Here is a 27050-nt window from a genome sequence, read left to right on the forward strand (position 1 = left end):
AATGTCACTTGGTTCTCTGTTGACCTCTCTGTTCGAAGGTTACAATATTTAGATCATTGCTTGTGTAGGTAGAATTCTTTGTACGACCCAGTGATAGGTACCGGTAGATTCCATCATCCTGTCTGCTCCTGTCGTAAAGCAGTTGTTCGTTATCGCTTGGGGGGTAGGATAGCTACAATATACTGTGGGTTTTTATCTCATGATTCATGACGAGGCAGTGTATTAAACAAAAGAATCAGAACTTTATAACCTTTTTTTTCGGACTGGACGCTGGACCTCTTTCGAGGTCTCCGCGCCTAGGGGGCGCGCTTGGTATGTGGGACTGATCAGTATGAAATTTTCATGTTTTTTTTTCAGTTGTATTCCTTTCAATTTTATTTTAAATTACTTTTTTAGTTCATTCTTTACTTTTTTACTATTCGCATTGTTGTTTGTACTTACAATTGAGGTGACCTATTGTGTCTTAAGGTCGATTTACCGATGCTCTGAACAAAGGATCTCTTTGGCGCATACAAATGAAATAAATTAAAATTGGAACAAGCTTTGCTCCAACAAAACCTTCTTGGAGGTTTGAAGAGAGCTTCCACTTACCAACGTGGATGATCCAGGAAGGTAACCACAATATTTATTCAGAGAACTAATTGAGTTATTAGTTATACGCAGTAATTAGTTAAACAACGTATGAGAATTGTAAAAACGTCACGACTGTATACATTTCAAATTCAGCTGAACAAATAGATCCATTGCAAATTTGAAGACAGACTGCTCCGGTGTAGAAGCGCCCGAATTGTAAATGTTAATTGGCTAAATTCAGAAATTTGCATGCGAATTTAAGGACTAGAATAGGATGTAGTTAGAGGATAGTATTTTTTTCGGCTTTCACAGGTCTTAGATGTAATTAAAATAATAATACGTTGCCAATAAGCCTGATATTGTGATAATAATATATCGGTCTGCGCGTCGAGCAGTGTTAGTTGATATCACCATTCTTCATGCCGAGAACCTCGGGAAGGCAGGAGAGGACAAATTAATAAAATATTTAGAACTGGCCCGCGAGACTACTGCCATGTTTCTTTTTTTTTTGTTGCTTATATGTTTGGACGAGCTCCCGGTCCACCTGGTGTTAAATGATTACCGGAGCCCATAGACATCTACAACCTAAATGCCCCACCCACCTTGAGACATGAGTTTTAAAGCTCTAAGTTTCTAAGGTTCACTTTTCACAGTACAAAAGCTGCCCCGCCCTTTGAGCCGAAACGCATTACTGCTTCACGGCATAAATAGACAGGGTGGTGGTACCTATCAGTGCCGACTCACAAGAGGTCCCACTGACAGTAATTACGCGAATTATAATTTTTGCGGGCTTATTATTCATTACACGATGTTATTCCTTCACCGTTGTCTTGAGGATAAATAGGGCTGGCGCAGGATAAGGAGAAAGTTATTAGAGGAGGCCAGGATCCTCAGTATTGAGGATTATGGATGCAAGGAAGTTTCCTTTACCGCGGAAGTCAGTCGATAATCGATAATCGCCTTCGGTTTGAAGGGTGGGGCAGCCGTTATAACTATACTTGAGACCTTAGAACTTATATCTCAAGGTGGGTGGCGCATCCACGTTGTGGATGTCTATGGGTTCCAGGAACCACTTAACACCAGGTGGGCTGTAAGCTCGTCCACCCATCTAAGCAATAAAAAAAAAAAATCAGTCGTAAACGTTTGGTAAGTACGTATTTCATTAGAAAAATTGGTACCTGCCGGCGGGATTCGAACTCCGTTGCATGGTTTGATACGAATGCACCGAGCGTTTTATCATTAGGCCACGACGACTTCTTATGTGGTAGGTAGTATTAGATCCGAATTAAACGTGTAACATCAATCGTGATATAAACTAAAATCGAAAGTTTGCGTGGTCACTGACGATCAGCTCGTAATTTCTAACATAAGTACTGTTTCTTTTTCCCACTGGAGGAAATCACCGGACCCTGTGGCTATTTAGAAGTTGGACATTACTAAAAAATCCTGCCACTCACAGCCGGCGTCTTACCCCGGCGGGTCGGAGCCCAGTCGGGGCGATTGAGACGGCGGTATAGGGTCGACGCAGAGCATATTACATCCATTCCGCCCTCCCACAGACGCCAGACCGGTGGCCACCGGCGACACCACCACCGGTTCCCTCGGTCGACGGGCCATAAGCCCGCCTTGATGGTGCTTTTAGGTACCCCAAGCACCGGTCATCGTTCTCGTCGACCCGTCGCTTGCGACGAAGGGCTCGGCGAGTAAATTAACCCACAGACACAGCCTACTGAGTTTCTCGCCGGATCTTCTCAGTGGGTCGCGTTTCCGATCCGGTGGTAGATTCTGCGAAGCACGGCTCTTGTTAGGGTTCGTGTTAGCAACATTGTCAGAATTGTGCCCCGTGCGCTACTAGCCCGGCGACGCTGACATGGTCTCTCTAGACCATCAGCTTTGGTTGGAAAAACAAAAAACCAAAAAAATATATGCAATAGCAGAAATTGCCAACATTGCATTATTGTTGTGTAATTCATACTTACCCTACTCTGTTTGTTTTGAAGGTTGGCCGAAATACAAATAAAATATTTAATGAAAAGGAAATCCAAATGCGTACATAATACATTTATTTTGACTAAAAATATTTACAAAACTTATATCAAATATAATAATAATAATAATTAAAAAAAACATGTAAATACTCTCCAAAAAGCGTAAAAAATATTATGCGTTTTACAAAGTTGTTTATGTAAGTAACTTCTCGTTTTTTGTGTGTGCATATTATGTCGAATAATTTACGATTTTGCTATAATTTACGTTAATACATCGATATTATTGTTTAATTTTCGCCTTTTTGATTTTTTTTATCATTTTAGTCGCCCGGGCTCAAGTAACCAGTTAATACCGCTTCAGCTGCGAGCATCATCATCCAACGAGCGAGATTAAGCCGTTAGCCTCATAAGTAATACGATCCATAATAGCCCCTTTTGCTCCTTTAAATAGATTGTTTTCGTATTCCCCTCGCCTGATTTACTCATAGCCTCGGATCACATGCATGAAATTAAATATTTTAGTGAGTTATACATTAAAAAAAAACTTTCGCTTATCGCAGTCTCATGTGTCGACCAGTGATCGTCGTTATCATTAAAAGAAAACAATAATTTATAAGTACGGGGTGTATTGAAGGCGTTCAACGTAGTCGTGTCTTCTCAATACGACGATGCTAAAATCAGCTTAGATTTTGTCGTAAGAAGGGAACGTATGAAAAGAGTTGGGACGGAGTATTAAGATGTGAGTGAGAGGGAAAACGGTTAGAAAGGAAAAAGAGAAGGACAGAACAAAAGCAAGATGGCGAAGACGTTTGAACGAGCAAAGCGTAAAAAAGGTGTCAGATAGGTAATATTTAATTAAATTAAAATAGAGAAGATTTGAGAAGAGAACCATAAAAATGCAACAATAGAATAGTCTTATTTTATGCGCCACGATTTCAGTTCTACATATTATTATAATGTGACGTTTCATTTTTATTGAATGCAATATCTAAACACAATTAAAAATGCGAAGACACACGGGGTCAGCTACTTCGGACGCGGTAAAATTTTACGTTTAGTAGGTGAGGATTCCGGACTATTTTATCTCGGCTTTCGGTTTCGGGAACGTATTCAATACACTCTGTTTACATTAATCGAAATATCTAGACGCGTCTAGAATTCTCTCGCATTACGATACACATTACGGAGTCGACGCGAAGCTCCCTCAAAATACATTTGTTTCCAAAAGGCGTCACAATTAAAAATTACAGATTTACATACAATCGTCCAATCTGTAACTTAATCCACTCGATCGATATTTTCAAATGCCAGCGTCAATTACTCCGAGCGTCACAAGCATTAAAATGTTCAACATCTATATCTATACTAATATTATAAAGAGGAAAGATTTGTTTATTTGTTTGTTTGTTTGTTTCGAATAGGCTCCGAAACTACTGGACCGATTTGAAAAATTCTTTTTCCATTAGAAGCCGACATTGTCCCTGATGAACATAGGCTATTTTTTTTAATTTTTATTTTTTTTTTTTTATTTTTTTTTTTTTTGGTTTCATGTGTGTTTTAATGTTTCCGAAGCGAAGCGAGGGCGGGTCGCTAGTACAAAAATAAAAGAATTGTCATAACACTATGATGCTGATATATGAGACCCTAAAGATATTTATTTTATTAAAAAATAACTTAAAACTTCTTTGTAGCTTCGAAGAGACACATGGCTACACTAAAGCAGTGTAAGTAGTGTATTTCATTTCGGACAATTACATTAAAGGGGAGCCTCACCTTTTTATCTTACAAGTTGATTTATTCTTAATAATAAAACTATGAATACTGCAATCAAACCACTATGGTTTTCTCCGGCTGTGGCCTAACACGATGGAACCTTAGTCTTCTGAATCTGCGCAGAGGACATATCCCGTTAGTTTTGTCGTAAGATCCGTATTCACAGGACGGCTGGTTGCAGTGTCCTTGTGCTACGCAGACGCGGTCTCGGAGGCCGAAGTGCTCCTTGCCTCGCGCGAGGGACAGGCAGTCCCTCCGACGGGCGGCTTCGGGCCAGTCGCAGATGCAAGAGCAGGAGCCGTTCTCTGGTGTACTCAAGAACAAAGTCGGACAGGTGCATCTGCAAAAAATAGTGGTAAAAAAATCGTTAGAAGTCGTCGTGGCCTAACTGATAAGACGTCCGGTGCATTCGTGTTGAGCGATGCACCGGTGTTCGAATCCCGCAGGCGGGTACATTTTTTTCTAATGAAATACGTACTCAACAATTGTTCACGATTGACTTTCACGGTGAAGGAATAACATCGTGTAACAAAAATCAAACCCACAAAATTATAATTTGCATAATTGCTGGTGGTAGGACCCCTTATGAGTCCGCGCGGGTGGGTACCACCACCCTGCCTATTTCTAACGTGAAGCAGTAATGCGTTTCGGTTTGAAGGGTGGGGCAGCCGCTGTGACAATACTGAGACCTTCGAACTATATCTCAAGGTGTGTGGCGCATTTACGTTGTAGATGTCTATGGGCTCCAGTAACCACTTAACACCAGGTGGGCTGTGAGCTCGTCCACATATCTAAGCAATAAAAAAAAAAAAGATGGCGTTGTACTTCCCGAGCGTTCTCGATTTTACTAGTTCCCTTGATATTCGCTTCCACCATTTGAAGACAGATGACGTTGATCTTACCGGTGTGACATTATTATTGGATTCGTTTGCGTAAATTGTTAGTGATAGCGGGGGTCCAGTGCTTACTTTAGAAAATTGGTCTAAGCTAAAACATTCGTATTTGACTTTAGATAATTTAATCATTGCGATTCTATGTATGGAAATGGTGGTGCAAAATAGAGGTGGAAGAGATCGGCCGAAGAAGACATGGATGGAGTGTGTGAATGACGGTATGAGTTAGTGTTGAGATGACGGCTGATAGAAGAGAAATGAATAGAAAAAATCGATATGGTGCTGACTCTACCTAGCAGTGGTGGGTTTACACTAGGGGCAGTCGGGTTAAGTGCCCAGGGCGGCAAAATTTTGAAAATAATTTTTTTTTAGTCGCATGAAGATTGCTCAATATAATTAATAAATAATTTTCTTTTTAACTGATAATTCAAGCAATTTATTTATCCATTATTTGTGAATTATAATTTTGGCACTTTTGGTAAAAATTATTAATCAAAATGATTTCATCAATTTATTTCTTTAGATATTTAAAATAATAATCGATTTTTCTATTTTCTGTAATTAAAGAAATTTAATTAGTTTTTAGTTTTTTTTTATGTAATCTAATTATGAGTCGCCTTTAGTGCAAAATTTATAATTGTTAGAAAAAAAAACAAATACATATTTATTTATGTTTTTGGATTATATGACATATATGATAAAGTTTCCGCAATAAATTAGTTATTTTCATTTTGAAAAATAAAATATATATAAACTATAAGTTTAGGTAAACTTCCAGGATTGGGGTGGATTTTTTCCGGTGCCCAGTAGCGGCATTAAGTTTAAATCCGGCCCTGCTACCTAGTGAGATAAGGTGGAGAAAAAGAAGAATCATTGCGATTCTACGTTGCAATTGCTGTGACAGATTCGAACCTGCGTAGTTGTGGAGGGGCCGTTGGCTCCTCGCTGTCCAGCTTCGGAGCTTCCGTGGGCATCCTCCAGTCGTTTTGACTTTCGATGGCCAGGTCTCTCCTTGGTTCAGGCTCGGGCTTGCTCTCGATCCTGGTTCTGATGGTTGTTTGCAGAGTCTCTCTGGAGACGCAGGCGCATTTGGTGTGGTTGTAGAACACCATTCTGGCCACGTTCGTGTTACCGTCTGCTTTGTGTAACTGCAAATTAGCATTATATTTGGTGTATTATTCTTACTGGTGGTAGGACGTCTTGTGAGTCCGCGCGGGTAGGTACCACCGCCCTGCCTGTTTCTGCCGTGAAGCAGTAATACATTTCGGTTTGAAGAGCGGGGCAGCCGTTGTAACTATACTTGAGACCTCAGAACTTATATCTCAAGATGGGTGGCGCATTTACGTTGTAGATGTCTATGGGCTCCAGTAACCACTTAACACCATGTGGGCTGTGAGCTCGTCCACCCAACTAAGCAAATAAAAAAAAAACCTGAGTCCACAGACATCTACAACGTAAAGTCGAGTATTTACCTGAGTCCATAGCCATTTACAACGTAAATGCCGCCACCCAGCTGGAGATATGAGTTTTAATGTCTCAGTATAGTTACAACGGCTGCCCCGCCCTTCAAACCGAAACGCATTACTGCTTCATGGCAGAAATAGGTAGGGTGGTGGCACCCACCCGTGCGGGCTCACAAGAGGTCCTACGACCAGTAATTACGCAAATTATGATTTTGCGGGTTTGATTTCTACTTTTCTACTTACTTCTATTTGACTAATTCAGCATGTAACCAGTCAATCTAAATCTATTCAGAACTAGCTGACCCAGCAGACTTCGTAGTGCCTCAATTGATAAATAAAAGACCTAAACTTTTGTATAAAATAAACTTAAAACAGACAAAAGGAATCCGTCCGACGAGGGACACATCATAGGAAAACTAAATTGTTATTTTTATTTAATTCCGAGCATTTTTATATTTATCTACCTTTTAAACCTTTTCTGGACTTCCACAAATAATTCAAGATAAAAATTAGACAAATTGGTCCAGCCTTTCTCGAGTTTTAGCGAGACTAACGAACAGCAATTAATTTTTATATATATAGATAGAAGAAGAAGATTGATTAGAGTACTCACATAAAATGGTAATGCGACATATTTCCCTTCGATGGGTGCGCATATGTCAGCGTCGTTGGTACAACAGCCGGAGTCAGGAGTGCAACGGTGGAGCCGGACACACGAGGGCATGTAGCTGGAAATTATTCACCATTATTACTTTTAGCGATAAGACCGCTTATTGTACAATATGTGTGTCTGCTTGTTGACTGTTCATTTTATTTTTTATTTTTATTGCTTAGATCGGTGGACGAGCTCGCAGCCCACCTGGTGTTAAGCGGTTACTGGAGCCCATAGACATCCACAACGTAAATGCGCCACCCACCTTGAGATATTAGTTCTAAGGTCTCATGTATAGTTACAACAGCTGCCCCACCCTTCAAACCTAAACGCATTACTGCTTCACGGCAGAAATAGGCAGGGTGGTGGTACCTACCCGTGCAGACTCACAAGAGGTCCTACTACCAGTAGAGTGTACTGTAGTGTACAGTAGAGGTGTATTGATACGTGTTCACGGGGACTTCCATAATGAAGGAAAATCATCGTGTCGAAGAAAGTCGGTTGTATTTCCTGGTTGTAGAACGCGTTATGAGCCCGCCCGAGTTGGTAACACAGTATTGTCTATTGCTGTCGCGAATCTGCCATGCGTTCCGGCTTGAAGAGTGGGAACTGTCGTAGAATACAAAAGATACTTCTAATTCATGTCTCAAGATGGGCAACAACATTCACGTTGGATGTCTCTGAATATCGGCAACTACTCAAGATCACGTCAGCTCGCCAATCCATTTTCTTCTTCTTCTTTTTCTGAGTCCGTCTCTTCAGTGTTGAAGGTCGTGTTTAGTTTAAAACTCACCACTCGATGCACTATACTTCCCCACGTCTTTGTATCCTCGACGGTATTTATATCTTTTTTTTAATCCATCTCGTCGTACAAAATATAGGTAGATGTTTAGTTAAAGCCCCACCACACTATCCAGTGGGCACTAGCACTTACTTTGTATCCGCGGCGGGCGCCATCTGTCGGACGGTGAGCCAGCGAGCCTGTGGAGTGTGACATCTACTCTCCCTGATGAACTTGGCCGCGTTAGCGAACGCCTCCTGACGAAGCTGCGTTCCCAATTTGGTCAATGATGCTGAAATCGTTTTCAAGGTACGTTTAGTTCGCGCTCTACAGGTGCGTGTATGAGGTCGTTGTGGCCTAAAGGATAAAACGTCCGGCGTACTTCTAGCAAGCAAACGTGTCGGTGTTCATATCACCCATGTATATATACATTTTTATGAAATTCCTACTTAGTATATTATGATGATCACGAATAACTTCCACGATAGAGAAATATCGTCGCTTCATATAAATCAAACCCCCAATAAATACAATTTATGAATGATAGTCAATGAGGGTAAGATGCATTATGAGCTCGCCTTGATTTGCAACACCGCCCAGCTTGTTTGCCCAGTCTTGTGTTCTGATTCGAAGGGCTGAGACAACCTTTAGATGGTACAATTGAGACTTAGACATCGTGTTTCAAGGTTTGTGGTAGCATTCATGTTACGATGCATATATATTTCACAAACGTCTACTTGTTTACTCAATTACAGTAATGAAATTGTGATACTAACTTTCATCCAAGATTCTGGGTCTCTCATTCGTCAAAGCGATCGGCTCAGCGGCTGATATGATAGTCTTTTTGTAGGTGGTCTTAGTGAATGCCGAGGGCATGGTTCCGAGAAGTGGCTTGGACGTAGAGAATGTGACCTCTTCCTCAATCTCCCAGTCTTTGTCGTTTAGGTAGTCGCCTTCGGAAAGATCTTTCAGCAACTAAAATGTAAAAAAAAAGTTGTATTAATCTTCAATTTTTGTTTACTTATGTTTGCGTTAAGTTTTTTTTTTTGTTGCTTAGATGGGTGGACGAGCTCACAGCCCACCTGGTGTTAAGTGGTTATTGGAGCCCATAGACATTTACGACGTAAATGCGCCACCCACCTTGAGATATAAGTTCTAAGGTCTCAAGTATAATTACAACGGCTAATTACAACGGCTGCCCCACTCTTCAAACCGAAATGCATTACTGCTGCACGGCAGAAATAGGCACGGCGGAAGTAGCTTAAGCTAAGGGGCTATGCCAGTTACGCGCGGACGGTTAGGTGAGCTCACCGACTCAACCTAAGAGATTTTGCGAACACTAGCCCTAGCAAGAGCAGTGCTTCGCAGAATCTACTGCTGGATCGGAATCGCGACTCACTGAGAAGATCTGAAGAGAAGCTCAGTGGGTTATGTCTGTGGGATCTTCAATCGGTATTGAAGTTGCAACGCACTGTCGTGAGCAATGGGCGAAACAACCTCAAACCTCATCTGCAGTATCAAGGTTGAACTTGGCATAACAATATTCCTTATCAGTGAAACGACATTAAATTTCCTTGCTTTAATCACATTGTATGGTTAGAATTTCAGATGACAATAAAATATGTGTCAAGGTGTGTGGCGCATTTACGTTGTAGATGTCTATGGGCTCCAGTAACCACTTAACACCAGGTGGGCTGTGAGCTCGTCCACACAACTGAGCAATAAAATAAAAAAATTAGTCAACACGCTACCATTTGAATGTAAAAAGAGTTAGGCTCTCGAGTGCTCACGATTTGTCTGTAAGTATTTCGTTTAGTAATTCTAGTGTGTTTTTTTTTTAAATTTGTTATTCCTTTTTTTACCGACTACAAACCATTCTGACTTAGCAATTTATTTACGATCATGTACGTTTTAGTATACGTATTACATTCTTATTGCCCTTGTAGGCAGAAGATCACTCGGCCCTACCCGATGGTGAGCAGTTACCGTGGGCGTCAGCATGCCAGGGGTAGAGCCAAGCCGTTGGCCACCGGTGGTTACTCTCCGCAAGCTTCGTTTTGCAGAAGGATATATTCATAGCACTCAGGAAACAGCGTGGGAATTCATTGCAAAATTGGATAGTACGTGGCGGAAAAAAATTATTACACAAAGTAATTTATTTTGAGCATTCATAATACGTACCTAAATAGTCTCAAATATTGATGTAAAATATTTCAAATGAAATAAATGCTATGTCACACGCTTAAATGCTCTAATCAATTTTCTTCTTACTTAAAAGTATTAGAAGTAAAGAAGTAGAAGTATTAAAAAATCGTGATTTGTTTTAATAGTGACAGCTGGTTCTTAGATTGCCACATAATATATCATTAGCGGCCGATTGCTTAATTTTAATTTTAATTTTACTAGCTGGTTATAAGTATTACTCTACTAACAGCATATGGACTTATAATGGTCTGAATCAAATGTTTTTTTTTTATATCTAAACAAAGATTTAAATTTGTTGGAAACGATTTAGGTCACGACTCCTTTGAACGTGGTACACTTGTGTTACGTTTTTTGTTCCGTCTGCTAATTTTATAAAACATTAAGTCTTGTTTGAAAAGCAACTTAACTACGGTGCGATCACGCAAAATATTTAATTAAAGTGTCGAGAGTGCTAGAAGATGCTTTTATTAAGCTACTAGCATTTCTATAAATTCATAAACTTCTTTTATTTGACAAATGACAACAACCGAAATGGGACGAAAATTCATTTAGCGAAAGAGTTTCAGAAATGAAGAAAACGACCATCACGAAGATTCTCTATGAACGAAAAATATAATATCCTGTTATGTGTTTTTTTTTGTTTGTTAAATCCTAAGAGTTTGCTCATTTGCATAATTCGTATGGCGAGCGTATCGAGAACCCGAGCGAATAGACACAGATCGTTGTCTATTTCCGTCGGAAAAAAAAAAAGGATTCTTGTTCTAAAAATCTTATAGGATCTCCTAGGCGCAGAGTACAGAGTTTGGGACGTATGTCTCCCTCTGGCACGGGCTAAAAATATAATAAAAAGTCTACTCTGTACATAGTACTCTGTGTGTGAAAATTAAAGAAATATCTATAATGAATAGTGTTTTCTTCGCTCATGATACAATTGAAGCTCGACCTCATATACGACAAGGTGAAATTTACGAAAGTCTAATCAATCCATAGCCCCAGATAGAGATTGATCTTCTCGGGTCACGAAGAAAAAGACATAGGATAAAATAGAAAGAAGACAAACAAAAAGAAATAGACATGTAACTGGTGGTAGGACCTCTTGTGAGTCCGCACGGGTAGGTACCACCACCCCGCCTATTTCTGCCGTGAAGCAATAATGCGTTTCGGTTTGAACGGTGAGGTAGCCGTTGTAACTACACTGAGACCTTAGAACTTATATCTCAAGGTGGGTGACGCATTTACGTTGTATATGTCTATGGGCTCCAGTAACCACCTAACACCAGGTGGGCTGTGAGCTCGTCCACCCATATAAGCAATAAAAAAAATTCGAAACATCAATTTTAAAATTAAGGCGTTAAAGTGCTTCATCTACGAACTCGAAAAGTAACTCACAAAAGTTTTAACTAAAAGCTTAAACTTAATTCTTTTTCTCCACCTTATCCCACTAGGTGGGGTCGGCACAGCTAATTTTTCTCTTCCATTCTCTTCTATCAGCCGTCATCTCAACACTCACTCCTCTCTCTCTCATATCGTCATTCACACACTCCATCCATGTCTTCTTCGGTCGACCTCTTCCCCTTCTACCTTGCACTACCATTTCCATACATCTTCCATCATCCATCAAACTTTAAATGACATTATATAAAAAAAACTAACAAGACCCTTACATCGATTTCCCGAATACGGCCCTGCAAACATCATCGCCCATGCGCTTCCAAGAATAGCCAATGTATTTTTACTCGCGTCTGGTTCATTTCACAATCCTACATACGGCTGTTACGATACGATCGATCAAAGAAATATCTTTTGAAAGGTTTTTTTTTTTATACCTCGTAACATTCTTTGTAGTTTATTTTGCGATTCGAAAATGTTCTGCTGAGGATGTTGCCGCCTTGATGTTTGGTATTTTTATTGAGGGTTTGTTAGTTTTCTTGACGCAGGCGTGCGAAACATACGAAGTCTTTAAATTTGTCCAGAGCACCACCCCATCTATTTCCGTGGGTGTTTTCCCTGCCTATTCGTTGATAGTCTAAGAAAGGGGATATTTCAACTACGCGCGGACCGGTATCTGGAGCTCACGGGCTCAACCTAAGAGAATTTATTAACATTAGCCCTAACAAGAGCAGTGTTTACTACAGATCATGGCTCACTAAGAAGATCTGACGAGAAACTCCGTGGGTTATCTCTATGGGACTCACTGCAGTATATGTACTATACTCTAATTATCATACCAATATACTGCGATCATCAATCCCCGTTTGCAGGATGTATTGAGCTCGAGTAGGTACCAACCTGGTCACCGTCCTCGCCGAACCCATCGCTCGCAACGAAGGGCTCAACGAGTAAATTAACCCACAGACACAGCCCACTGAGTTTCTCACCAGATCGCTAGGCTGAGGCTGAAATAGCCTCTCTAGGCTATCAACACAAGTAGGAAAAAAAAGGTACCATAATATTACTTATTTCTGTCGTGAAGCTACCGTGAATTCCAGTTTGAAGAGTGGGGCAGGCGTATTATAGAAATGAGGTCGACCTCATACTGCAAGCTAGATTTCTATAAGCCCCTAGTAATCGCTTAACAACAGATTGGCCGAAAACTGATTTATTAACGAAATAAAAACTATATAAATAAAAAATAAAAAAGTCAATATCTTTTAATACGAATTTGTAACACATTCGATAGGTTTTTTTTTCTTGCTGCCCTCCATGACATAAACTTTACCAATATGCAAAGATTTGATCTTCACATGTTGGTCTTTATATCTTTACAACTCTATAACTCCTTAACTTTATAACTCCACTGAGTCTTGTGTAGTTAATCAATTTTGTCTGGTCGGTTCTGGCACGAATAACATTAGAGAAAACGTTAGCAGGAACGTGTGGAACGTCAATTTTTTTTAAGGCATCTTATGACCTGTCACTAAGACCTTTAGGTCAAGTCTTATTTTAATTTTCAATCTTATTTTTATGAAAAATGATAATATGGAGTGAAATGAAATGAAGATGATTAATTTGAAACATTAATTAACTAGAATGAGATTAAATGAAATGAGATGAGATGATATGGGATGAAATATAATCTCAGTAAAATGGTGCTCATTTATTGAGATTTTTTCAGTGGACTTTTTGGAGGATCCCAAGAAGTTACGTCCAGCGGCTCTGTTTCATTTTCCCACATTTGTGCACATTCACAGATATTAAACAGTTAATAAACCACCGTTATTACACATTTGAACCTGAAGAAACACTTCTTCTTCTTCGTCGCTTTTTTCATTGCTGAAGGTCGTGTCCCTGAAACTTGACCGCTGCCTGTCTCGTGAGCTCTTTCCACCTTGTCCGGTCCTCAGCTGCTCGAATGGCGTTTGCGACTGGCAACCCAGTTAGAGCGGTTAATTGATCACACCAACCTCTAGGTAATCGGCCGCGGGGTCTCTTTCCTTCTACTTTGCCCGTCACAATCACTTTGTGCAAGTTATCTGACTGTCGGCGGGCAATATGACTGAAGTAGCTGAGGATCCTCTGGTAACAGATTGTTGAGAGCCTGACTCGGATGCGAAGCTGATCCAGGATAGATTTACTTGTCCTCTTGGCCGTCCACAGAATTCGGAGCATTCGTCTCCAGCACCACATTCCAAATGCGTTTATTTTCTTGCGATCGGATGCCCTAATTTTCCAGGACTCTGCCCCGTAGAGAAAGATTGAGAAAACTAAGGCTCGGACGAGTCTCATTTTCGTGACGTTAGAGACTTTGCGATTTTGCCATATTCGTTTGAGCTTGGTCATCGCTATTTTGGCCATCTGCGTCCTCCTCTTTATCTCTCTCTCACTGCCCCCGCGGTCAATCAGTAAGGACCCGAGGTATATGAACTCGCTGACGAATTCTAGAACTGATAGCTCTCCAGTTCTAGAGAGTCGACTGGTCCTGTCCACTATCATGACCTTTGCCTTGGATTTATTAACGGAGAGCCCCACTAAACCACTCTCATACTCCACTCTACGGAATAGGTCAGCAAGTTCCTTCTCAGATGACGCGAAAAGCGTGGTATCGTCCGCATATCTCAGATTGCTAATTTTCATGCCACCGACTGAGGTGCCCCCCTCCCACTCTTCTAAGGCTTTCCTTATTATATATTCTCCATACACATTGCAAAGAATAGGAGAAAGTATGCACCCCTGTCGCACACCTTTTTCCGGCTTAAAAGGTCCCGAGATTACGTCATTCACTCTAACCATAGACACACTATCCCGGTAAAGGCTAGCGATCAATGATACTAGATGTTGAGGTACGCCCATTTCCCGCAGAATTCTACACAAACAGTCCCATCGAACACAATCAAAAGCATCTATTAAACACAGGAGTATTGGTATATGTTAAATCCAGACTTTTCTCAATTATTTGCCTTACATTTACAATTTGCTCTCGTGTTCCTCGACCCTTCACAAAACCCGCCTGCTCACTAGGGATCTAGGACTGAATATAGGACTGTACTCTTCCGTTAATTAGATAAAGCATTAAATGAAGAAACACTAAATAGACAAAATAAAGCAAATCACACGACTTCGATCCTAGCGTTCCCACCAAAAAGTCTGGAACGTCAATGAAAACATTAGTTCCGTTGAAGACATTTTACATTGCGTGCTCAATGAGACAGCTTCGTGAACTCTCTTGCTCGTCAGTGAAAGATAACAGGACGAGTCCAGGCAGGATGTTAGGTCGAAAGCCGAAGGTTAGGTACACAGATTGCCAATCAGCGTTAGGGAAATCTAAATATATAATATTGCACAAATAGGTCAAATGACGTCACTGAAATGTGTAGAGTACACTTTGATATATACGAAGAAAATAATACATCATAAACTCAATAAAAACGCAAGAGTGCTGAGTTTACTGGGGGTAGGACCTCTTGGACAGTACAGTGTACAGCGCGCTGCATGACGCCGTGGACAGGGGAAAGTGGAAAAACATCTTAAGATTGAAGCTCATGGGTGATGGTGGTCACGACCCTCAGACATGAGGAACACGACTCGAGGAGAAGGAGGACCTCTTGTGAGTCCGCGCGGGTAGGTACCACCATTCTGCCTATTTCTGCCGTGAAACAGTAATGCGTTTCGGTTTGAAGGGTGGGGCAGCCGTTGTAACTATACTTGTGACCTTAGAACTTATATCTCAAGGTGGGTAGCGCATTTACGTTGTGGATGTCTATGGGCTCCAATAACCACTTAACACCAGGTGGGCTGCGAGATCATCCACCCATCTAAGCAATAAAAAAAAACAGCCCACTGAGTTTCTCGCCGGATTTTCTCAGTGGGTCGCAATTCGGTGGTAGATTCTCCGAAGCATTGCTCTAGCTAGAGCTAGTGTTAGCAAATTCCTTCAGTTTGAGCCCGTGAACTCACCTACCCGTCCGCGAGAAGCTGGTATAGCCCCCTAAGCTATCAGCGAATAGGTAACGAAAAAAATATCTTTTAATAAATACTGGCATCAACTGTATATTTCCCTCTATTATTTGGATACGCCATATGGATACAGCAATAAGATCAGACATACAAGACTTTCATTATTGAAAACATTCCTATTAACACATGTAATCTTATACCTTTAAACGAGCAATTCTTCTATATATATAATCTGAATCTCGGAGACGGCTCCAACGATTTTCATAAAATTTAGTATACAGGGGATTTCGGGGGCGATAAATCGATCTAGCTACGATTTATTTTCAGAAAATGTTGTTTTATTCGTGTTTTCAATAATCAACTCTTCCTGACATATATTGGCGAATAATAATTCTATTTTTCTTAATTGAGGGTAACTAACCACTTTAAAGACACAACAATAAGGCGTTATAAAAAAAAAAATCTAGTATAAAAAGTAAGTCATCATCTAGTATAAGAAGAAAAGCAGTACCTGTTTCGACGTACTATCATACCTTTCGCTATCTTCATAGTACTTAAAGTCTCATATCATAATTTTTAGCTAAATTTACTTATTCATTCTCTTATCAGCGGTATTTATCACATTGCAACATTATTACTGAGAAACGTGACTTAATATGAAACTTACGCGCGCCTAAAGTATGCGAGGATAATATTATTCATAAATTACCTACAATAAAATTGCGTAAAATAATAATCTGTGTATTGTTTTAAACGATGTGCTTCGGCGACACACACTTTTGTCATTGGTATTGACATGAAAGATGCTTTCGAAGTATCAATTCTGTTCACGCGATGATGTCACGTCTTTTTGAGGTAACCGCTCTATATCAAGTGGGTTGTGAGCTTGATGGAACTGCTAAAGGACATATAAGGACGTTCTTTGGAATTAAGAATAAGATACATTAGATAAGTTACCGACAAATCAGTCTTCCCGCCTACTGTTGCGCCTGTGGAATATGCAAAGGTAAGACGCGGGTAAACACTAGTGTAATTATAAAACTAGACAAACCCGCTGCTTCGCTCGCTTGTTTTTGGTATGTCAGAAATAATGACATTCTTGTGCTGTGAATATTTCTTGATGTGAAATTTCATTTAACTAAATCTTTTTTTTTTTATTGCCCTTGTAGGCAGACGAGCATACGGCCCACCTGATTGATGGTGATTGGTTACCGTCGCTCATGGACTTCAGCAATGCCAGGGGCAGAGCCAAGCCGCTGACTACCGCTTAATACTCTCCATAAGCCTCGTTTGAAGAAGGACATGTAATCGGTTCAGCTATCTTTGCTTGGTTTAGTTTATTATACTAAATGTAAATAGGTAAAGACAAAACAGCTAACTACGTTTTCTACTACATCTGTTAATTAATGATATTCTATTTTTAGAAAATTTTGTGTATTTAGAAATATACAAGTTTTTTTTTTGTTTTTTTCTTGATGTCAAAAAAAAAACAAATCAGTTAATGTAATACAAATAATGAAATCTCAGTACGTAAGATTTAGATCGAATTTCAATCATCAGGCTAGTAAATTTACTAATAGGAGGAAGAACACACTTTGTTATTTCTTGTGGTCGTGACTAATTTATGATATATGCCTTTTTTAATTTCTGATGAGCGTCAGCTCGGCGATGCAATACGTGCCATTATTCCTGTTTTTAAATAGATAAGCTTGCAGCGCACCCGGTGTAAAGGGACACCGAATTGGGATAGAACACTACAAAGAAAACCTTGAGAGTGAAATCTCAAGTATGTTGAAGTAAGTCTCACTTTTACAAGACATCGGGTTTGTTTTATTTTTTTTATTGCCTAAATGAGTGGACGAGCTCAGAAAAGGGTTCACGCTCAGGCTCAAAGCTCAGGGTTCGCGGTCTTCCCGATACGAGATATTTTTGTTGCAGAAAACAGGTACACCATACTCCCAGATCCACCAGCGTGGTTTCCGGGATTGGCGACGCTATAAGGTCGGTCTGGTCCGCCCATCGTGATACACAATGGCTCTGGTTACATTGCTACGAATCGGTTCAGTTCAGTCTTGAAGTCAGATTGTTAAGCCAGAGTTTAGATGCAGATTTTTAAGAAGGAGGTTTTAGTCAGTTCAACTTGAGAATGACTCTGCTACCACTGTAAACGGAATTAAGGACATTTCCCATTGATGAAAAAAAAATATGCACAAAAGTGCGGCTACATCTAATAGGCATTATTAAAATCGGAACGCCTAATTGCTTTACAGAATCGAATAGTTGTTAATATTGTATTTTCGAGTGGTCATTACGACAACACCTAATTAGGAGCCGATATAAGTCTTATAGAACATATGTTGGCACTAATTGAAACTCGATAAACTGGCTTTTGTGACTTATAGTTTTTTCTCGTGACGCTAAGGTCGGTTGTTATACATAGTTGCGTTTAAGAGTCGTGTTGTTCAACTGCCACGGACGCTTACGCCATGGCCGTAAACAATATTTGTACGTCATTTGATTATTTTTTTGACTAATTTAAAAGTGTTAGTACAAGTAGCAGAAGAAATTAAGCTGCGTACTTAAGAAAAAAAAACTGATAGAGGGATTACTGGTGGTCCGGAGGCCTTCCCAGTTTCACCAGGACAAGTGGGCGAGCAAGGGCTCAGGCGGGAGGCGTGGGATTTGCTAACAGCTACCCGAGCGCCTCCAAATGTGACCTAACAACTCAAGAGTAGCTGCTTCGCGAATGAATCTACTAGTGGATCGGAATCGCTACCCACTGAGAAGATCCGGCGAGAAACTCAGCCTGCTGATGTTTAGGTTAGGTTGCACGTGGAACTCTTTACCGAGTTCGACGAGTACGGTTACTGAAGTCCTGGAGCCTGCTCCTAGTGTTAGAGCTGTAGGGTGTCTAACGCAACGGTTATTAAAAAACCAAACATACCTAGACTCGAACCTGAGATTTCTCGGATGAGATCTACCCATGATACCACTAAGCCACGAGTACCATACAATTGCGCTGTGAGATCTGTTATAAATAAATGATTCGTTTTAAATGTGACCCATTTGGCTCTGCGGGCCGTGTGTGGGGCGCACATCTGTTGTGGTTCCGGGTTCGCTTCCTGTAGTAATCAACGTGGGTGATCGAGAAGCTATTTCTTTTACTTTTTTTATTGATGTATAGTGAATAGATAGTAATAGACGTCACAATTTGAGTACCGCTGCCCACCGAGAGTTATAAAGTCGAAGTCCCAAGTATATACCAACTTTTCGGTAAGCATGAGTGCGGTGAGCCGACAAGTGGGTTTTATGCTCGTTTGCCTACATGGACAATAAAAAAAATCTACCGTAACACATTTGAATAGTTTATCATAAACAAATTAAGTTTAGTTATATTAGAATGATAAACATTTTACAAACATTAAGACGAGGTTTCAACACACCATCATTATCCTGCCCTTCTCCCAGTCACCTGGGGTCGGCGCAACATGTTTTCTCCTATCATATACCATTTCTTCGCTAACTCCCCTCCTACCCATATCGTCTTTCACACAATCCATCCATTTCTTCTTAGGTCTACCTCTTCCTCTAAATCCTTCCACATTCATAGTTAACACTCTGTTAACAACCTCATTTTCATTTCGTCGGGGTTTCAACACACCAAATAACGGATATAGTAATATCGATACTAATCACTACATAGTATAAAACAAAGTCGCTTTCTCTGTCCCTATGTCTGTCTGTCCCTATGTATGCTTAAAACTTTAAAACTACAGATTTTGACGCGGTTTTTTTTAATAGATAGAGTGATTAAAGAAGAAGGTTTATCATGTATAATAACATCCATTAAATAGTGGAGAAATACTGTTATTTTTGAGGTTTCTAATGTGATGTCGTAAATAATCTATATATATAAAAATGAATTTCTGTTCGTTAGTCTCGCTAAAACTCGAGAACGGCTGGACCGATTTGGCTAATTTTGGTCTTTAATTATTTGTGGAAGTCCAGAGAACAAGGAACCAGCCCTTAGTGCCAACATTGGCAGTGACCAATACCCTGATTTGTTCTGTCTTATATATAGGCGGCATGGGATCCCAAAAGTACCACTGTAAGAGTACCACTGGCCACCGCAAGACAAGATTGAAACCTCATTTTAATTGGCATGAAAGTTGCTCCTTTAAACCAGAGCACATGATTAATTTCCAAAAGGCAGAGTAGTGGCAGCCTGATTGGCTGTGGCAAAATTCCAAATTTAAATGAAATTGGATAGACCTATAGACCAGCAAAGACTATAAAGGACATATACAGATTTGTTAACTCTTAACATCCTATTCGTGGTCGAAATACCTACTTTGTTAATGCATGGCGCTTGCAATGCCACTGATATCTATACTAATATTATAAACAGGAAAGTTTTTTTTTTTTTTTGTTTTTTTTTTTTTTTTTTTATTGCCTTTGTAGGCCGACGAGCATACGGTCCACCTGATGGTGAGTGGTTACCGTCGCCCATGGACTTCAGCAATGCCAGGGGCAGAGCCAAGCCGCTGCCTACCACTAAAACCACCACTACCACTTGTTTTTTTGTATTGAATAGGCTCCGAAACTACTGAATCGATTTGAAAAATTCTTTCACTGTTTGGAAACTCCACTATTCCCGAGTGACATAGGATATAATCTTTTTTGAAAAAAATTAGGGATCCTTACTAAAACTCCAATAATGTAACCAAAGTAAAAATAATGTTAAAAAATTACCTAAAATATTCTTTACATCGCGTGCGCTGCGAAATCTATTGATGATAGAATAAAATAATGTATTACGACTTTTAGAAAATATTATTATTTATAAAAAGTGTCGCGATAGCATATTATGTGTAACTATTATAGTTATGCCGCAATAAGTGTTATTTTATTTAAAAAAATAAAACAACGTCAAATATCGTTGAAATTTTTGTTCAAGACCCGCGCGAAGCCGAAGCCGCTAGTATACGATATTTATAAAACTGAAAATCGTAAGTAAACCCGTTAAATAAAAACGTTTATGGTTTTTAATAACGTTCAAATTTTAAAGGTTATATGTTTTAGTGGGTAATTTAATTTAATTTAATTCATTTAAATGTAATTCAAATTAACCCATTGAGTTTACATCCGGATCTACTCAGTGGATCGCGATTCCGATCCGGTAGTAGATTCAGCAAAGCACTGCTCCTGTTAGGACTAGTGTTGGCTAATTCTCTCAGGTTGAACGCGTGAGCTTACCTACCGCTCCGGTAACAGGGAAATATATTTTAAGACACCGGTTACAAACATGGACGGCATTCAGATATCAATTTTTGCAACATAGGACTTCAAGAAAATATAATTTACAAAAAAAAAATGTTTCAAAAAAAAAACTTGGTTATATAATTGACTTAATCTCATTTCCTTTGCCAGTTTCAAAGGAATTGAGACATTGCATTCCTACTTTTTGTTTTTATTGAATTCCTACTGGAGCAAGTTTGCCTCGAATAGGTTTTGACTGGTCGAACAATAAATCACTAATTCTTTTGATGCGTCAAAGAAAATATTACAAAGAATCTAATTATAAAGTCTTTGTTTGTTGGGTTCATTGTAAATAAATCAGCTCTATGACTTAATCGTAATATTATGTTTTGTTCTGTGTTTCGTAAATCTTTTGTGAAATTTTGACTCATTCATTTTTACTTTACGATTAAACGCAAGAGCTACAAAACACAAGTTTTACTAATGTTGGAGAATACGTGTCAAAAAAAAAACATTTTTTTTAAACCATTTGAACGTTAAAATTTTGATGCTTTAATTTCTAGAATGTTCTTCTAATGAGTGTTTCTTACAAAATGCATGAGTTGCAATGAATAATCTTTGCGTTTACAGCTTATAAAAAGACTTGGACCACTGAAAATACTTGAAATGGAAACAGAAGAAAAAAGTTATAGAGTGGTACAAGCCACGAATATATTTAAAATAACTTAATGGTGTCAGAGACCTTTGAAGCTGCCATAATATTAAAAAATAAATCTGTTCGATATGATAACTCTAAATATAAAATTCTATCTATTAACTCTATATATAAAAATGAATTGCTGTTCGTTAGTCTTCGTCGGCGGCCGTCTGGTGTAGTGGTAAGTGACATGGGCACTACACAAGGGGGTCGCGGGTTCGAATCCCGCCAAGGGAAGATATTTGTATGATAAATATAAATGTCTTTTCCAGGGTTATGGATGTATATTAAATATATGTATGTGTATAATAAAAATCTTACATTTATTTCCGTTATCTGGTACCTGTAACACAAGTTCTTTACGAACTTATCACGGGACCAGTTAACGTGGCGTGATTGTTAGTAAATATTTATTGTTATTATTATTTATTAGTCTCGCTAAACTCGAGAACGGCTGGACCGATTTGGCTAATTTTGGTCTTGAATTATTTGTGGAAGTCCAGAGAAGGTTTAAAAGGTGGATAAATATGAAAATGCTCGGACTTTAATAAAAATAACAATTTTGTTTTCCCTTTGAACGGATTCCTTTTGTTTGTTTTAAGTTTATTTTATACAAAAATTTAGGTCCGAAGTCTGCCGGGTCAGCTAGTATATATATATATATATGATTATAAACGCAAATTTGAGTAAAAGCTCGTGTCGCTCGCTAAGAATCGTTATTTTGGTGTCAATGCCGAGAATGGCAGACGCGCCAAGTCATATTTCATGATCACAATGAAAATTTGCAATTTAATTGTAAATCGTATTTATCATAACAAGAAGCGAACGTATATTCTAGTCATAAAATAACAAAAAAAAAGTACTTAGAGCTTCTGTATATTAGGACGAATTGGAATATTTAAACTAGCGTAGAGAAAGAGATAGAGTTTGTGTTTATTTATGACTTCCGAGGCAGAGTTCGTTCAAATCCCAAATTAGAGTTCTTAACTTTCTCTACTGCCTGATAATGTACAAAATAAAAATGACAGCTCATTTTTTTTTTTTTGGCTTGGTTAGTAGTGGCTTGAAGTACTGTCGGTAAGCATGGGAAAAGACCACGATCCCGCCTGTTTCGACCGCAAAACAATCTTGCGTTGCGTCATCTTGCGTCAATGAATAAATCGATAGATTTACTGGTGGTAGGACCTCTTGTGAGTCCGCGCGGGTAGGTACCACCGCCCTGCTTATTTCTGCCGTGAAGCAGTAATGCGTTTCGGTTTGAAGGGCGGGGCAGCCGCTGTAACTATACTTAAGACCTTAGAACTTATATCTCAAGGTGGGTGGCGCATTTACGTTGTAGATGTCTATGGGCTCCAGTAACCACTTAACACCAGATGGGCTGTGAGCTCGTCCATCCATCTAAGCAATAAAAAAAAAGAAAACAAAAATTTTAAAAATAAAAGATATATATCGCTCAATCGAGCCATTCCCTAAACTCGAATCAGCTATTATCGATAGGAATGCCATTATAACTCTCTGTATCATTAACTGTGTAATAATCATGTTTATAAATCCTTTGTTTCAGAGTTTAACATGTAACAAAAATACAAAAAAAAAAAAAAAATCGAAATCAAATAAAGTTGCATCATCAAGAAGGAATCTAAAACTAACGATCAGATGTTGATATACTTTAAATGTGGCCACATGAGTAGTGTTTGAATAAAAAAAAATCATCAAAATCGGTTCACTTAGAAAGAGGTTCTAAAAAAAAACAATAAATAAATATATGCGAATCTCCATCCTCCTCCATTTTTTGATTTATTTTATGTATTTATTATTTTTATTATTATTATATTATTTTTTATCGGTTCAACTCATCTAATAGCTATTTCTCACAATAAATGATTAAGCTAATTTCGTTATGGATACTACAGCTTATACCCCCTTTAATTAACATTTTAAATTAATATTTCGTGCAACCAATATTGATAAAAATAATTACGAACCGCACACATAGTATATTTTAATCAGATACATTTTATATTCACCACTATGTAAGGAAAATTCAGACTTCAAAACATTAACTAATACCTATGTAGTTTGAGGGAATTTTTATTTTTCCTGTCCAGTTGGTCTTATCCAAGCTGATTTTTGATATTTTTCTCTCTGTACAATATCACAAAGCTTAAGAGTAAAGTATTCCAATTTCCTCCTTACCTCATCCTCGTCGTTGTATTCTTCATTTCTCTCAATTTTCTCTTCATCATCCTCCCTGGTCCGTTGCAATTCCTTCACTATAATATCCATTTGATCAGCACTGAGCCCCCACTTCTCCATAGTAGATATCAACTCTTCTTCTTCATCAGACAACTCGAATTTATCGGGCGACAACGCGTTAAATCTCTCCAGCTTCGCGTAAAGCTTATCTTTAGGATTCGATCCGAAGTTATCCGGCGCGGGTGCTATTGTGATTTTTTCAAGTTTCTCGTAAAGTTTGCCAAGACGATCAATGAAAGAGGGCGTTTCGGTAACATAGGTCCATATGGGAGTCGTAAGGAGCACCAAGAATAACGATAGACACAGCATATTGCGTGCGCGCCGTGATCGGAACTGGCAAAACAGGCTAGTGGCAGGGAACATAGCGCTATTAAAATAACGTGCTATCTATACGCAGCAAATAGCGCGTGCTATTCATTGTTAACGTTGACGCTAAAAATAACGACGCGATATTATTAATTATATAAGGTCGCCAATTTATATTATCATATTTTATTATTATCATATTTTGTAGGCAACCAATTTGTATATACTAACGTACGACGCTCTAGTTTCTAAACGTAAACAGTTTGATACCTGCGTACCTGTGTCAGCTACATTGCTTTTTAATTCTTAATTTTATTCTGAAAGGAACACGTTCATACAATAATATAATAATAATAAGGTGTTCCCGAAAAATTTTCACGACAAAGCAATGACGTAATGTAACATTGAATCCTTCACTGGATGTCGAATTTTAGCTATTCTGATCTGAAACGTATTATCGATTCACATCAATAAAATCGATCTATTGGTCGACAGGAGTGGGTTAGTTCAAAAACAAAGCCAAACTTTTAATAATATCTACGAATCTTCTTAGTTTCTGGCCGGATCTTCTCAGTGGGTCGCGTTTCCGATCCGATGGTAGATTCTGCGAAGCACTGCTCTTGCTAGGGTCAGTGTTAGCAACACTTCGGTTTGAGCCCCGTGAGCTCACCTACACACATTAGGGTGAAGCTGAAATAGCCTCTCAAGGCTATCAGCATAGGTAGGAAAAAAAAGGGAAGCTTGAATGTGAATTATCAAGAAAAAAGCGTTTATAGTTTATAGCAGCGCTTTTGCTAAATGTTTATTAGTACAACACTACTGTTGGCGTCTGTGCGGTGAACACGTTTGCTCCGTGCTTAGGGCCGGGTCCCGCTCGTCTTACGAATGCTGATTTACACGAAAGCTCTTTTGAGTGTAAAAGTTTCACATTCATCAGCTTATGAACATATCCTTCTGTGTGTGTTTGAATTGTTTTTCTAACATCGCATCGTAAACTTTCCTACGGACTGTTAGTTTGTTTTATATTTATGTATGTTAAATGTATTTGTGAGCTTATCGTAAGTATATTTGTAGGACAGACTAACCCACCTGTTGTTAATTGTTTCCCGGAGTTTGCTATGTAACAAGCTCTTAGGTTTTGTCAAGACGTAAACACAATTAAATGATATTTCACGTGTGATGTGAATTAATTTTAGATAGCATTAAGGTTAGTTTTTCGGGATGTAAATGCTCAAAAGCACTATAGCTATAAAGCCATAAAATCTAAAATGCACTTTTGAGACCATAAAAGGACCTGCTAAAAGGTCATCGCTAAAACTTTTTTTTTTAAATATTTATTGCTTAGATGGGTGGACGAGAGCCCACTTGGTGTTAAGTGGTTACTGGAACCCATAGACATTTACGACGTAAATGCGCCACCTACCTTGAAATATAGGTTCTAATGTCTCAAGTATAGTTACAACGGCTGCCCCACCCTTCAAACCGAAACGCATTACTGCTTCACGGCAAAACTATTTTGTTACCGCCTATTTCTGCCGCGAAGTAGTCAAGCGTTTTGAAGTCATATCGCCATGACGTCATATCTGAATGCAACGCGGCATCCAACTTGTGATGTTCATATACTTAGACAGCCACTTAATGCTTATGCTTATACCTACTGAGACATTCTTCACCCACCAATATCATAAGTAAGTCACTGAAAGACACAACAATATATTATGTAACGAGTGAAAATAATTGATACATTCTATGTTCAATAATTAAATTGATTTATGTTAACTAGCGACCCGCCCTCGCTTCGCTTCGGAAACTGTGATTTATTATTGATTTCCTCACTATTTAATGGATGTTATTATACATATAAACCTTCCTCTTCAATCACTCTATCTATTAAAACAAACCGCATCAAAATCCGTTGCGTAGTTTTAAAGATTTAAGCATATATATGGATATAGAGACAGAGAAAGCGAATTTATTTTATACTATGTAGTGATGATACACATTTATTATTAGATATTATTTTCAAGACACTCACTCACTTAACATACGTTATGCAGTTTTCGAGATAATATTGATACAAACAGTCGTAATCACAATTAAGATGTAATTAGCTTAATAACTTGTTTGAGGTCAAAGTGTTTGTTTTCTAGAGGAGCGTTTACATATTTTATCACATCGCTTATATAATCTATAATATTATAAGTGTGTAAGTCCGGAGCTGTTTATTCAATCACAAAAAATGTTAAAACTGATTCAGATGAAATTTCATTTTCTAACTAGGGTTAAGGTATAGGGTACTTTTTATGATGGCAATTAACATGACCGGGAAACGCCGAGCAAAGCAAGAAATATGACAGTGCATGCGCTGCTTCGTGACTTTATTTATCAATGTGTTTAGAGGTCGACTGGTCATGAACCATAGAGAATCGCAAGCAACGCTTTGTGCCAAGAAAATTAAATGAAAACTCCTTTTGAATTAAAAAAAAGATGTGTGGTGTCGTGGGACACCGGATAGGAAGGAAATCCCTTATCATAAAAATATTAATTTTAAGTTCTATTCGAGGTATAATGAAAATAATTATTCGGGTATACATTTTTTATTATGATTTTTTTATTGATAAAAATAATCGCAAGGGTCAACCACTCCGCACTCCGGAGCAGCCTCGCCCTGGGGGAACCGCCTGCATGATTACGGTATCCCCTACGCCAGGTAAGTAAAATTTAGCAAGAGAAATACGAGAACGCCTATCAACTGTGTAACATCTTGTCACCGCGATTCAGGAATTGTTGAATTTACGTGCAGCGGCATC

The 27050-nt window shown here is 38.8% G+C and overlaps 1 protein-coding gene across 1 annotated transcript; it reads right to left on the reverse strand.

Moving 5' to 3' along the window:
* Positions 1–2619: 2619 nt before the first annotated feature.
* On the reverse strand, positions 2620–24312 carry LOC114243450 (uncharacterized). The gene is made up of 6 exons (XM_028174957.2): positions 23875–24312; positions 8900–9098; positions 8277–8415; positions 7304–7418; positions 6140–6375; positions 2620–4674 (listed from the first exon to the last, which is right to left on the reverse strand). Exons 1-6 carry the CDS (start codon positions 24295–24297, stop codon positions 4389–4391), a joined length of 1398 nt encoding a protein of 465 aa, XP_028030758.2. The 5' UTR covers positions 24298–24312; the 3' UTR covers positions 2620–4388.
* Positions 24313–27050: the final 2738 nt, after the last annotated feature.

The sequence above is a fragment of the Bombyx mandarina genome, chromosome 12, assembly GCF_030267445.1.
Source record: "Bombyx mandarina strain Sakado chromosome 12, ASM3026744v2".
Classification (NCBI taxonomy): Eukaryota; Metazoa; Arthropoda; class Insecta; order Lepidoptera; family Bombycidae; genus Bombyx; species Bombyx mandarina.